General features: G+C 37.7%; 1 protein-coding gene across 1 annotated transcript in view; it reads right to left on the bottom strand.

Annotated features, from left to right (window-relative positions):
* LOC114659205 (mucolipin-2-like) overlaps positions 1 to 15,519 on the bottom strand; it is a 116,411-nt gene that overhangs the window by 51,825 nt on the left and 49,067 nt on the right. The window contains exons 10-14 of the mRNA XM_028811534.2: positions 14,160 to 14,261; positions 13,940 to 14,062; positions 12,952 to 13,158; positions 8,962 to 9,080; positions 7,697 to 7,757 (exon numbers count right to left, since the gene is read on the bottom strand). Of these exons, the coding sequence (XP_028667367.1) occupies positions 7,724 to 7,757; positions 8,962 to 9,080; positions 12,952 to 13,158; positions 13,940 to 14,062; positions 14,160 to 14,261 (585 nt within the window). The 3' untranslated portion in view covers positions 7,697 to 7,723. The remainder of the gene's footprint in view (positions 1 to 7,696; positions 7,758 to 8,961; positions 9,081 to 12,951; positions 13,159 to 13,939; positions 14,063 to 14,159; positions 14,262 to 15,519) is intronic.

Raw genomic sequence — 15,519 nt, 5'->3', positions numbered from 1 at the left:
AACAAAATGCATTTCTGTCACTTTAACTCAACTAGACTAACCATTAGTTTTACTGAATCTGTATTTTAAAAAATGCACATTATAAAACTTTTTAATTTTTTTCTTAAAAATTTTGGAAAATTAAGAGTATACAGAGAAATTAATTCATGGATTTATTTCTAATAGGACTGATTACTACAGTGGGTTATTCACCCGCCATTTAAACTCTACCATATGAAGTTTTAAGTTAACTCAAGAATCATTACTAAAACTAGAAAGTACTACCACAAATCCAGTTGTTTTTTTTTTTTGTTTTTTTTTTTTAAGTCTTTACACTGGCTTCTAGTTAAGCTTGGGTCGGACTTCAAAATCCTCCTTCTTACACATAAAACCTTAAATGGCCATGGTCCTACTTACCTATCTATATACATTACTTCAAACCGAAGTGTGCTTTAAGAACTCAAAATACAGACTTAAAGATTTCAAAGATTAACAAAAAAGTGGGAAGTCAAGCTTTAAAGTACAATCTATCTTCTTATACAAAAGATGTATGACTCTTTAGAAAGTTTTTAAACCCAGGCCGAAGACATATTGCATTAATCAAGCACACTCTGGTTAATGCTATTGATTACATCTCTGTTCGTTATTCAAGTGTACAAACAGATAATACAATATTATGAGCTATTAATAACCCTTCTCTATTCAATTTCTTTTCTCCGGATCTTGCTACAGCACTTGGTGCCACTGCTCTACTCCCACGTGGTTTTCCTGTCTTGGCCATGCCACTTGAGAGATTTTTCAAGCAAAGTAGCGAGTTCAGTCTCAGACATCTACCCACTCCAAACAGATGGTTCCAGTAATGACACTCCAGCCAAGTCATTCTTACCTTTTCTCTCTATAACTATGAATTTAGGTTATTTTTTAATGGATTAGTATAGACAAAAGAATAAACTAGCAAATTAAACAGTGTAAAGATAATTAATCATGATTATGTTTTTGCAGTGCAGGGTAAATCAGAACATTCATTAGTTTGAATCATCTAATATTAACATGATACCACCAAGTAACCCCCTCCTACCCCACTGCCCCAAAAATAAACAAAATAAAGTTTGTTTATAAATTTATACACAATGGCAATAGATAAAAATGTTACTCAAATATAAACAGCAGAATTAGTATTTGGCTATGCACTTGAGAGGACTGCCACTGTAAACAGTGAATGTGTTTACATGAGCTTTAATAACCCGGATGTTCACAGAAACCCAGTTTCAAAAATGCAATGTATACCCTTATTCCAGTTAGAGAATTTGGAATATTGGTCTTGGAGAAACTGGGTTAACACATGCAGATTTCTTTGAGAGTAACCAGACTATTTGGTCATGTAAACGCTTAACTGGGTTACAGTTAAGTATTTCATAGTCTGCACATGACTGTTGCACTCTGTTAGTCTTCCTGTGTTCACGAAGATAAGTTTCTTGTGGCAACTGCTTGGGCAATAGTATTATTCCTTCTCTTAACTGAAATAATATTTGTATTTATGTCTGAAATTGGTAAATTTATGCTGATGGGCTGAACATTCAGTGCCAAGCTCAGCAGCACAATCTCAGGAGCAGTGTTTATTTGGGGGGGATTTGGAGGGTGGATGGGAGATGGCTACATGTTAAAATGAACATACATTTCTTTGAAAAGTAAACCAGACTAAGTAATGAGTAACAAAGCAATACTTAGGCCAGGTTTATACTTAATGCAACGAGACACCTGTGGACACTACTGCTATGCAAGCATTGTACCGAGAGTGAAGTAGAAGGGCTGGTTCATACTTCACGCTCAGAATGTGTACGCGCATGGCATGACTGCCACGATTTCCCAATGTTCATTTGACGAGTCCTGGGAGCATGTCGTCAGAAATTAACTGACACGTGCACTAGTTGCAGTACCAACAAAAAGTCAAGGGGCACACAGTGTGATCAAGTTGGAATGTGACGTCAGAGTCTGTTTACTATCTACATGTGAGAGAAAGCTGCTTTGCAGATCCTACACGATCGATGTGCGTGCTTCGATGTTTGAAGAATGGTTCAATGTGGTGAAGCAAAATGCTAATATACCAATGCATTCTAGGTGCTTTTATATACAAGCGTCCGATATTCCCCAACACAACGACACAATACATTTTAACAGTCTCATATACCACCTTCTGTGCCATCTTTTTTTTTTTTTTTTTACACCTTCACAACAGTATCAGAATGTACGGCATAGTATTTGAGCCACAGAGAAAAAATCAAAATATAGATATTTTCACTGTGTCCTTAAAGTGAAAATTATGGCTTTAATCTTGAAATGTCCGCTTTAACTTCGTAGTTTACCTTATCATTAAAGTAGACCATCAGAAACGTCATCTTAAAACTGACTTGGTTGTTAATTGCTACCTGATTCTGGGGCTTCCTCCTGAACTGACAGCAGCAATCGCCACACAGAACACATTAAAATTATGTCATTTCAGCTCTCTGCACATTCAGAATCCTTAAATTTATACTTGATACCACTTTCATGATGAAATGCATTAAAGTATGTTTATTACATTTTACAGATAAGTTGTTAACTTCATTTAAATAATGAATACTAATAATAATTACACATGTGGGGGCGGTACAGCGGCAGAGCAGTAGCACTGCCGCCTCGCTGGGAGTAATGTCCCTGGTGTTCCCTGCCTGGAGTTTGCATGTTTTCCTGGTGGGTTCCAGAGTGTGGTCCAATTTCCTTCCAAAGACAAGAAGATCTGGGAATTTGGTGACGCCAAAATGATGCCAGTGTATGTGAGTGCTTGTGTTCACCTTGCAATGGGCTGATGCCCTGTCCAGGGATTGTTTCCGTTTCATGCCCAATGCTTGCGGGAATTGGCACATCTCTGGATTAATGAATTTAATCATTAAACATCCTTTTCAGATATATTGTGGCAAGGTGTTCTCAGAATTTGATGGATGTTTCAGGCAGTTCACAACACAGCAAAGCCGAACATTTTCTCACCATGATGATATCTCGCACTGCCACCTGGTGGAATCTTCCAGATTTATGTAAAGTACGCAAGCAAGTATAAATAAAAAACGCTTGCATAGCAGTAGCGCCCGCTGCAGCAAATGTCGCGTCACATGAAGTATAAACCTGGCCTTACTTTGCTGAAGTAAAAATACCTGCATTATCCCAGCAAGGCAGGAAGCAAACAAACTTTCACACCACTATTCTGTACAGCACAATCACACAGCCAACCAGAAAAGATTGTGCTATGTGCAGTCCAGTAACAGAAACCTATTAACAAATTGTCAGTTTAGCTTTCATCTAGCTATTTGCTGTAAATTTGTTGAAATGGTGTTATCTGCGAATGCAGAGGCCAGTTTTCATACCGTGAATCGTTCGGGGCTCAGGTCAAGGAAGTTAAAAAGGGGATGAAGGGTATTTACTTCAAAGCACATGAAGGACTTTTATAAAAAAGAAGAAATTTGTCACATTTGGCTACATTTGTAATCAGTTTCATGAAGATTTGTATATGGGCATAGGATTTAATAACAAATGCTGACCAGTTTTTCCATAGAAAAGAAGTAATAAACAGTATATTACTTTCGCATAACTATATACAACTAGCCAACCCGCGGCGTAGCATACGCCGCATAATTATGTATTGATGGGTGAACACTTCCTGAAAGACACAGTTGTCCAAATGGGGTTAGCTGGTTTTGAGGATACGACTGTAGGTGAATGAAAAGATGTAACTCTGGAGAGGGCAACACACAATGCAGCGTTTTACACGCTGCATACAGCGATTCACATCAAAGTATAGACACTGCTAAGACCATGGAATACCCCTCGCAAACTGTTTTACACGCTGCATACAGCGATTCACATCTGCGACAAGCAAACTGTTTTACACGCTGCGTACAGCGATTCACATCCATGACATGATTTTTCTTAGATGGTCCTGTCGCGTCCACCCTCGCACTCGAAGCATACACACTGCCTGGTCATGTGCCCGCTCGCAAGAGAAACTCACGGAGACCTGCCCACCAACTCTAAGACCATGGCGTGTAAAACAGTTTGCGATGGTGGACGCGGTCGTGCGTCATAACCGAAAAGAATACAGTGGAACCTTGGTTCACGACCATAATACGTTCCAAAACTCTGGTCGTAAACCGATTTGGTCGTGAACTGAAGCAATGTCTCCCATAGGATTGTATGTAAATACAATTAATCAGTTCCAGACTGTACGAACTGTATGTAAATACATATTTTAAGTTTTTAAGCATAAATATACTTAATTAATCCATAGAATGCACAGCATAATAGTAAACTAAATATAAAAACATTGAATAACACTGAGAAAACCTTGAACAACAGAGAAAACTAACACTGCAATAGTTTGCGCTATAGCGCTACCAACCGCTGGCTAAAAACACTTATTTTTTTAATGAGTTTTAAGCACAGGGAAAAAATGTAAATTTGAAAAAATCCGTAATTTAATAAACCACCAAGAAAAGTAACATTGCAACAATGCACACTACGAACCGATCGCTGTAAACAGAAGTGAAAACAAAATCAAGCCCAGTGCATTCTTTAACTGCCTTCCTACCTTAGGAGTCCAGCCCCCTCTCTCTTGCGCTGCCTGTGTGTGTGCGTCTGTCTCTCTTTCGCGCTACCTGTGTGTGTGTGTGCGCGTCTGTCTCTCTCTCGCGCTACCTGTGTGTGTGTGTGTGCGCGGCTCTCTCTCTCGCGCTGCCTGTGTGTGTGTGTGTGTGTGTGTGTGTGTGTGTGTGCGCGCGCGGCGCTCTCTCTCGCGCTGCCTGTGTGTGTGCGCGCGGCGCTCTCTCTCGCGCTGCCTCTGTGTGAACCAAGGTTCCACTGAGGTTGACTAATGAAAAGTCAACGTGGCTCAGAGGTGCATGTGGAGTGTAGCAGAGACGACCGTGAATGACGCCCGGTGTTGTGAGTTGCAGCGTCTGAGTTGGCGGGCGTGGCTCTGCGAGTTGTCGTTGTATCCAATGGTCTTAGAGTTGGTGGGTGTGGCTATCTTGCGTGCTTTCCATGGGTGGCTACTTGTCGGCGGCTTAGTGAATTATATATGGTGGGCGTGGCTGTCTTGCGTGCTTTCCATGGGTGGCTACTTGTCGCTGCGTGCTTTCCATGGGTGGCTACTTGTCGGCGGCTTAGTGAATTATATATATAGATTTTAAGTTACTTTCCGTAAGTAATGAGCACTTTGCCATGGAGCTGCACCGTAAGTGGACTCTCGCATTTAAAAAGAGAGTTTCAAGAAACCCCTGAAATACTTTTAGTGCAATACAGCAAATATTCTTTAGTGTCTCAGGTATGCGAATACTGTAATTGTAAACATGCTTTCATTTATCGTAATCATTACAGACAACTCAGTTGAACAGACTTAGTCTAAACTTGTTTCAATATACAGTATAGCAGGGGTACTCAAAGTTTTTGAATGCCGGTCCACATTCAGTTAGCCACCAACTATCGGGGTCCGCTATAGCCAGGTTTACCGTGTAGGTCTGTAGGAGGCTAGTAATAGATTCAACGCAAATGATAAAATTTTTACAGAAGACCAAGACATGCACAAAACATGGAAAACGATTCAAAAAAGTCACATGACTACTTGCAATTAACACACCAATTACAACAGTTAGGACGTAAATTATTGTCACTCAGTGTGAAGTGTGGAACTGTTGTTTCGATTTCATAATGGCAGCATAGTTCGGTGAGTAACCAGTCAGTGCAATTCTTATTGCATTCCTGAGGTTCTGGTCGGTAAATACACTTCTATGTTTCGTCTTGATAGTGTTGATAGTGGAGAATGCACACTCACAAGAATATGTTGAACCAAACATAGTGAGCACGGAAATCGCCAGTTTCTTTGCAGCAGGATACTGAGAATCTGGAACAAACTTTGACCAAAAAATTGTTATGCCGACTTCGTTCAATTTTGCTTTTAAAACGTGAGAAGCTTGCAAATCAACTGCTTCCATTTGCAACAGTGACAGGTTTGAGTCCATTCACCGTCAGGCTGGACAATGAAAGGTTCAGCAACAAACAAAAACACAGGCTTCAGTTTTTTTGAAATCCTTAAAACGTTCATCAAACTCGACCTTCAAATGATGTAGAAATGTGGAAATCAACTGAAAACATGCCTGTTGATCAGCTGTCATGCAGCTCTTCAGGTTTGGGAAATGCAGCATCTTGCCACCTTCCATGTCATTGATGAAAATGCTCAGTTTTGTTTCAAAGGCACAACATTTTTCTTGCAATTCGACAACGATTTTGTCTGCACCCTGAAGTGACAAATTCAGTGTATTTATATGTCCCATAATATCAACAAGAAATGCCAGCAGTGCGACCTTGTCACTGTCTTGAATAAATGTTAAAAATTCTGCAGCTTCTTTGTATTCAAGGACTGCAGGAAGTCAGCTACATCTTCATGGAGATTCCAGAACCTTTCCAACACACGGCCCTTGCTTAACCATCTGACGTCATTGTGAAGCAGCAAATCTCCAAATTCTGCAGACATCTCTTCAAGAAAAGAACGAAACAGACGATGCTGCAGAGACGAATTACATAGTAAAAAATTCACTAATTTCACAAGAGTAGACATCACTTCCGCCAGTTCGTCACAAAGTTTTGAACAGACGGCAGACTGATGAATGATGCAGTGATAAGCAACAAGGTTGGGCTGAAGTGCCTTCATATGAGTGACAAGTCCTCTATCTTTACTAGTCATTGCTGGTGCCCCGTCTGTTGTAAGGGAAACCATTTTTGTTACATCCAATCCAGCTGCGTGCATAAACTGCGATAATGCTGAAAACACGTCCTCACCGCGTGTCTGTTTTGCTAGCGGTAGTAATGTCAGAAACTCTTCAACAAAATTATGGCCATCAAAAAAATCTTGTGAACATACAGAGTTGAGACGACAGTTTTATCAGTGGATTCATCGCACGCGAGAGCAAACAATTCAGCCTGTTTAAGATCTGATATTAACTGACCACCGACCACATGTGAATTTCCCATTGGGATTAATAAAGTATCTATCTATCTATTGTCAGAAAGGTCATCTGCACGACGACTAGCAGTACTGTCTGATAATGGTATCTGCTGAATCAGTTCAACACACTTTTTGTCGCTAAACAGAACCGAAGACGCAGACATCATGCATTCTTTAACAACCTCTGCATCAGTAAATGCTTTCTTATGTCTGCCAAGAACCCAAACAATGCGTAGCGAAGCTTTTGTAACATTTGATTGTGTGGTGGTCGCTTTCGTCATCAGCGATGAACTCGCTACCAACGACGACTTAAGGGCGTCGATCTTATGCGAACGGAGCTCTGACTTTGGTGGATAATTCGCATTGTAAAAAAGACCAAAAAATGCCAGTAGACCAAACGCAAATTTTATATGCCAAACAGTTTTCAAAAATGCCAGATTTCAGTTATTTGGCATAAAAAATGCCAGTTGGCAACCCTGCTACAGAGTAAATAACAAAACAACAATAATTTTGGTGCTTTTATATTCGGACTTTTGACTTACGCAGAAGACAGTTGCGGTCCGCCAAAAACGTCTTGGCGGTCCGGATTGTGGACCGCGGTCCGCCGTTTGAGTACCCCTACAGTATAGGTACCATTCAAGAATAAGATGAGAGTTATGATTTTTTTTTCCTTTATTTAATACATACCTGTTATTCAAGATGAACAATAAGGCATCAGATTCCAAGTACTGTAGTCTCATAAATGCTTCTAAAATAAAGAGAAAATATATTTCATTCACACTTTAAAGTATTTTAGTCCTCTTGTTAAATTTTAAATGGAAATGAAAAATATTTATTCACTGAAAAGGAATTGATGAAATGTGTAAGCTTATTATAAAGTGTAATACTGCACAGTGGCAGAGTACAGCATTTAATTTAACTGTGTTCTTCAATTGGGTTAAATGAGGGAGTAAAAAACTGGAAGAATTATATTTGGTGCTATACAGAGTTCTTTAATATTTTGGCTATATACAGTTGTATTCATGTGGCGAGGTTGATGTTGTTATTATATTGGTAATGGGGATAAGACACTAGAGGGTGAACAGATGCTATCTGTTGGATTGATACAATGGAGTACAGTAGAAATACAAATCATAACAACATGCTTCAATGAAGCTTTTGGCTACCAGAACATACTGAAGACATATTATGCAATGTCATGCTCTTGTAAAGTATTTTTTCTGACCTTTATGGAAATCCAGTGACCGTTATATAAAGGCTGGCTTGACCAGCAGACTGGAATTTAGAAAGCAGCACTGCATTTTATAAACAGATAGCAAGCTGTATGTAAATATGTGCACACATACACATATATACACACACACACACACACACACACACTGTATAAAACACACAAACTATACAGAGAAAAAGACATGGAACTGATAGCAGAAAAGAAGAATGCAGTGACAGTGGGGGCTTAGCTTTTACAGCATTTCAGGGCTAACATATAGGTGGCTAGATATAATTTTTAATCAATAAAAGTTAATTTACTAATAAGTGCCAATGCATTTTTTAAACTATAAACATGGGCAACTACAATACAAAGTAAAAAAAATATTTTGTAAATTCTCTATTACCACAATACAGAATGCACTGTTCTGTAAACTTTATTAAACAAAAAGATTTTTTTAAATAGTGGTCAAGCAGTTAAAAAGCAATATAAAAACAGTGACTACTGTATAAAGAACACAGCTTCATTCCCACTTGTCAAGTAAACAAAGGTCATTGCAGTCATCACAGAACTGGATGTTAAGAGTTTTCCCAGTGATGTGAGACACATTTCCCTATAATCAGCAGATTGCAGGGTGTGTCCATTTTCTTATGACCTCTAATTCTATTTTGTGAACTGCAAGCAGCTTAAGCCACACAAAGGAAAAAATATCATTTGCACTTGATGGCAACAATTATACCTTTTACAGCAAAGAAAGGAAACATTTGACTCCTCTTCCTTCTCCAAATGAGGAAAATCTTCACATCCTTTAAGAAATCTTTCTAGGTCTGTAACTGGAAAACCTTCTGCTTGGTACTTCTTTAAATAAAAGAAAGAGCATTCAAATAGACAATAACAGACTGCAAAAATATTTACAAAACTGGAAGGAACTTAGTCTGAAAGTAGCTGGAAAGCAAACCACAACATAGCCTATAATGACACGGCAAAGTCCTCTATAAATACAAGTGCATTATGGAGACCGAAAAAGAAAACAAAAAAAATAAAAAAATAACCCACACGCCAACACAACATAGAATTAAGGCTCATGTTGCACTTTTTCATCCTATATATGTAACTAACATTCTGAACTCGTAAGTGGACTTAACAAATTGAAAGCAAGTGAAGAAATGTAAAGCTGTATCCCATTTAGATGTTCCGCATGAGTCATGGTTTTGTAAGAAAGTTCTAATAAAGATTTCCTCATTAGTCACGGTTGTACTCTTAATCCTGAGAGAGAAGGTATGCGGGATTAACAAGCGCTATTATCACCTCCTTACCAACAGAAACTGCCCACTCATTTGTGAGGCCAGAATAACTGTGTGCATGCAGTCCCTACCATATGTAGGCAGCTGAGAATCTGATGTATGCAAGAGCCAGGTGTTTAATGGGCTTTTAAAAAAAAAAAAAAAAAAAAATTCATACATGGTTTTAAACCTGCACCCCTATAGTCAGATGAGCACCTCAAACCCTGGAAAAAGTTCTGGGAATTTTTCCAAAGAAGGCATCATATGAGGAGTTTATAACTCTCTCAGGTCTTAGTCTAATTAAGTAGAGTAATAAGTGAAACAAATAGTGAGAGGTGTGGTACTACAGTAGACAAGAAAACTGAAATAGAAAACCATGTGATCGGTTTTTTGTATTTAAAAAATTTTGTTTTATTCCTATGTAGAAGAATTTCTATCCATACCTTGCATGTATAGGTAGTATTTCAGATAAGGAGGCACAACCTATATGGCACTCATTAATGCCCCATGCAGTATGCAGTAAAGGTATAGTCAAAGATGAGCTTAAGTGTATTCCTATCAAGTACAACTGTAGTAAAATATAGATTTCAAAAGTTTACACACCCATATTGAGATTGTAGATTTTGCTGATCTGAAGACTAAATCAAGACATAACTGGTCATATGTTTTTCACTTTTATTAATATTTAAGTACAAAGCCTAAATTTAAAAAGAGTAAAAGAGGAAAAAAAAAAACCAAACACTTAGTTCTTTGGCTTAAACCCCTACATCAACAACAAATTTAAAAACATGAGTCTGTCAATATTTTATGTCTGCCGTACAAGAACAGAAATGGCAAGTACACATAATTCATGTTTTTTCTGATATGTTTTCTGGAAGAATGCCCAGAGTTGTTACATGTACAAAACGTTTAGTTTCACTTTTCAATAATTCCCAAATATGGGGCAAAATACTCAACCTGAAGATTAGAAAAGCCAACAGTTTATAACATAAAAAAGTCATCGGCCTGACCTTTTTAAGCACAGTGATCTTAATGCTTATCACAAGCATATTACATAGAAGTCATTATGTAAGAAAAAGACGGCCACAATATACAACACCTATCCAGTGCAGTGATATGACAAGACAGCCAAAGGAGGAAATGTGTAAAAAAGCATGATCAATTGATGAACACGGTTTATTATGATGTAACTAAAGCAATCAATTACATGCAATATTATTTAGAACATGCAATATTATATACATTGATTATCAAAGAGGTTGAAAATATGTCATGAGAAGCTAGACTTGAAACAATGTACCTTTTCCATTGCTAATCAGGAATCTTCATCAATGTGTTTTTCTGAAGGCTCCTAAAACAATCCAAAAGACCGACAGGGTTTCTGCTCTGTTTTTGCAACCTGTGCCAGCCTGGGAATACCACAATGAGACTGTGGTAACTGTGTAGCTACTTGGTAAACTAATCTGTACCCCAAACTCTATTTTTTTCCTTTTCCCTAATTGTTTGAGTTTGTTTTATTCTCTGCAGCACTTGATTTTTATTTAGCAACAAACAACCAATAGGTTAAAATGTAAATGAAGTGCAACATGTTTTGACACTGTTGGATATAAATTTATAAGATTCAATCTGCAACATAAGGAATTAAAATAAACCAACAAGTTGATAAAAGCAGGCATCCTGCACATCACCGAACAGTGTCACCAACAAAAATCCAAGAAGGTTAAAGAGAAGACTCCAAAAGGGTGGACAGACAGGCCAGGTCAGAACCACTAAATTCAACTAATAATCAAAGTGGATAAGCAGGATTCATGAAGTCTTAACAGACATAATTCACAACCATGGATAAGCAGGATTCATGAAGTCTTAACAGACATAATTCACAACCAGAAAACAGAGCCTAAAAACCCAAACAAAAGTGCTCAAGAACCTTGCCTTTTGGCACCAATCTGTCTTTTCCTTTTACAAACAGTGCAGAACACCAGGTAAATGTGTCTTGGTCTGATAGAGTAGACTTAATGTGACATACTGTGAACATCCTCTAAAATGAAAACATGCATGCCCAAATGCGCCATAACATTCAGTATTGTAAACCAAACACCTGGGTGGTGCTAGACACACTGTCACAACTGTAAACAATCTCATTTATATTTCTCTTCTGGTTCGTCCTGCTTCCTGTTCAAAAGCGGTCCCACCCACACGCAGCCGACACAGCATTTCTCAATTGCTATTCGTCCTCTTCCAAATCCTTCCCCACCCTGCCTGCGGCTCCTCTTCAAAACCGGTCCCGCCCACACGGCATTTCTCGATTCCTATTCCTGCTCTTCCAAACCCTTCTCCAAGCTGCCTGAGGCCTCCCATACACCCCCATGCCGCTTTTCTCGATTCCTATTCCTCCTTCGGACTACCGCGTTCTCCGCTCCCCTCTCATGACCCCATTGGTGTCACATCACCACCCTATATCTAGCCTGACCGCGTGAGCTCCTCCGAAATATTATGCCATCAAAAGGTCTTTGCAATGGAACAAGACTCATCGTTACCCAAATACATACAATTATTATTGAGTGCAAGCTGATCGTTATCCAAAATTCTGAAATAATCTTCCTTCCTAGAATCTGTCTCCTTCCTTCCGACACCAATCTCCCCTTTGAATTTAAATGCACACAATTCCCACTCAGACTCGCCTTCTCCAGGACTATCAACAAGTCCCAAGGATAAACGTTTGCAAAGATTTGCATTAATCTACAACAACTAGTCTTCAGCCAGGGTCAGTTGTACGTGGCTTTTTCTGGGGTTAGATCTTTTGACTCATTATCTGTCATCTCCACCAAAACACCTATTCACAACTGTGTCTTTCAAGAAGTATTTATTTCTTCTTGATTTCTGAACTCCTTTCTCACCGTTTTCCATTCCTATTCTTACACCGCCGTATGGTATGGCGGGCGTTGGCTAGTACTGTATTACTTATATCCTAACAGTGTGTATGCCTGCAGTAAACGGTCATCTAGTTTGTGTGTGAATTCAGTTTTAAGCTCAGTGTTCTCAAGAAAGGCAACCTTGGAGCAAATGCTCAGGATATATTAGAGATAAACAGAGAGATCAATTTAGGTATATTTAATCACATTCATAACTGATCTTAATGGCATTTCCAAGGTAATAAACAGCAATGATTGAAAAAGAAAAAAAAAAAAAAGTTAAATAAGGCAAATATTTAATCATCAAGTAATATTTCATTTCATTTTTTAACCCCACCTAAAAAAACAGCCTCAAAGTTTTACTTTAGAAACTTGAAGACAGAATTGTATACGTTTCGTAATACAGCTATACTTAACATTTCTAAAAACTAAAACTTGGAGGCAAGAAAAAAAAAAAAAAAGGTTCACAACTTACAATCAATTGTAATAAAATTACACTCAATTTAAATATAAAAAATAAAAAGACAACATTACCTTAATTGTTTCATAGGAATCTGTGATAAGTGCAATGAAAAGGCTGAGGACCATGTAGATGAAAAGAGCAATGAAGGTGTATAAATACACACGACTGAACAGCCAAACTAAAATGCTTTTCTGTTGGATCTGTGCAAAGGTGGCAAACATGTCGTCTCCATTAACCAGTGAAAAGAGGCATTCTGCCACGGTGCTCAAAGTTTCAAACTTGCAAGAAAAATTAAAGAATTCATGACAGTTTGTATTTTAGAGATACTATTAAATATACTCTATGCTGTTCACTTTATTTCCTCAGTGATAAAATTGCTAAAATTTGTGATTGTATGTATCTGGGCAATACAAGCTATACATTATTAGAGTCAGCAAATTTTCTTGCAGAACTATAATGCAATAGTGATGAATGAATTTATTTTGTTTAGGTTAATGTAGTAATGAACTTTGCATTTTAAAAAGATACCTACCCAAAGCAGAAAATGTGCAAAAACAGCAAATGAATAAAGATACTATTTACAAGAGGCATACTTGAAATTATTACAAATCAGTAGGAGTTTATTTCAAACAAATGTCAGTTTTAATAAACACAGTTGTTACAATATTGCCCCCTGGTGGAAATTTGTCAATAAACAGGAATTATTTTTTGATTCCTCAAACCATAAAATATCTGCAGCACAGCTGTTTGAAAATATGCATTTTTCTTTTAAAGTTATCTTCCTAGGTCACTGAAAGTCAGCATTAGGATCTTTTGAATGATGCCCGTGAGTAAAAACTGTATTTAAAATTCATTACTTTCCACAATTTGCAAAAGCAACTGATATAAGAACTGTTGTAGAAAATTTCCCTGTTGTTTCTGTTATAATTAACTTGTGTTAAAATAGCCTTTTTCATATGCATTTATTAAGGGAAAAAACTGCAATTACCACAGTAGACAGGGAGAAAAAAATGAAGAAACAACTTTATGAACAATACATAAATACTGCAAAATAAATACCTTTTTATGATATGGTCCAAGAACAATCCACCCACAAAACATATAGCCAAGATAAATCATTCCTGCACAACAACAGAAACGAAGGACTTTTGGTAAGGCTGCATTCATGGTTAGAATGAGAACCTGTAAATAGAAATACACTAGAGATTAAAATGAAATAAAATCACTATATTTCTTTAAATTCACTATTATCCTTAAATACTCTCTTTGGTGTACTTACATTATATTTCTGAAAGTAGCCGAGATATCTTATTACTCCGACCCACACCATTAATGTGGAAGTGCCAAGAAGAATGCTGCAACAGTCATAACTTGCAAGATTCTAAAAATGAATGAAATTAAGATTGTGAATTTTTTCAACTGACCTCAGGCAGACTGCTACCATGTAACATACACTAGTATACTATGCCATAACTATATGAAAACAATGAAATTCTTAATTACTAGTAAGACTCAACAAGTGCCATGTTTATTTAGAACTACCTTACTCAAACCTTTTTCCAAAAAAACCTCAGAACAATTGGCATAACCTTACAGCATAACAAAAAATGTATCTCAAACACTGATGAAGTTGAAAAGGTTGACAATTGTTTAATGCAGATATATAAAATGGCTAATACCAAAATGGTTACATCCCTAAAATCCTACAATGCTAACTCAGCTATGAGCAAACCAGGGCCACAGCACTGAAAAGAAATGAGAGTATGTCAAACTCACAGTTTATGTACAGTATGTGGTTACCTGTACAGTGCTTGTCCCATATAATTTTTAATACAAACGCATTTAGCAGAGAGTAAAAACGGTCATTCCATGTCAAATCAACCAATGGCCCACACACTTCGGAGTCAGAAAATTCTGGAAAAATTACCAGGTGTACCCAGGTTAGTCAGGAGACACTGAATTTTTTTTTTTGAGGCTATGTTGGGTTAAAGTATGATGAAAATGTTGGATCTGTGTGATTCGTGACATGCGTGAAGTGGATTCAGACATCCGGATAGGTTTCATGCATCCAAACTATCCTGCACAGTCTTTCCATTGTCCACCTAGTGCCGATTTTTGTTGGGTGCCATTACAGTGTGTCATTGCACTGCTCAGTGTACCTACAACAGTCACTGGGTGGCAGTACCATCTTGATCTCAAAGACAAAGATACCCTACACTCTGCACTTCAATTGAAACAGAACTGAAATAGGTCACATTCCTGCTGCTGCAATACCAAGATGTTAACATTTCATTATAACTAGTATTGTATTTAATGATAAATCAAGCCACTGTTGTTCATGTGTTGTGCCTTCGGGGATTCCCCCTCCCCATTAATACCCAAGTGATGAAGAACTTGATGATTATCATTACTGACATGGTGAATTTAACCCATGTTTAGAATGGAAAATCAAAGTGAAAGATTCACATAAGAAAAGTAACACTTGTGTTTTGAGAAAGAAGGGAGTATGCATGGTACAGGAAAAAGTAATTTTAAAAATGTCTGGACATTCCTACAATGCATTAAAAAGCTGGTCTGAAAATCTGACCCAAAATGATTTTTTCACATTTGACAGGTCTGCTGTTCAAACCCTGATGCAA

The sequence above is a fragment of the Erpetoichthys calabaricus genome, chromosome 10, assembly GCF_900747795.2.
Source record: "Erpetoichthys calabaricus chromosome 10, fErpCal1.3, whole genome shotgun sequence".
Classification (NCBI taxonomy): Eukaryota; Metazoa; Chordata; class Cladistia; order Polypteriformes; family Polypteridae; genus Erpetoichthys; species Erpetoichthys calabaricus.
This window is presented reverse-complemented; position numbering and strand designations above follow the sequence as displayed.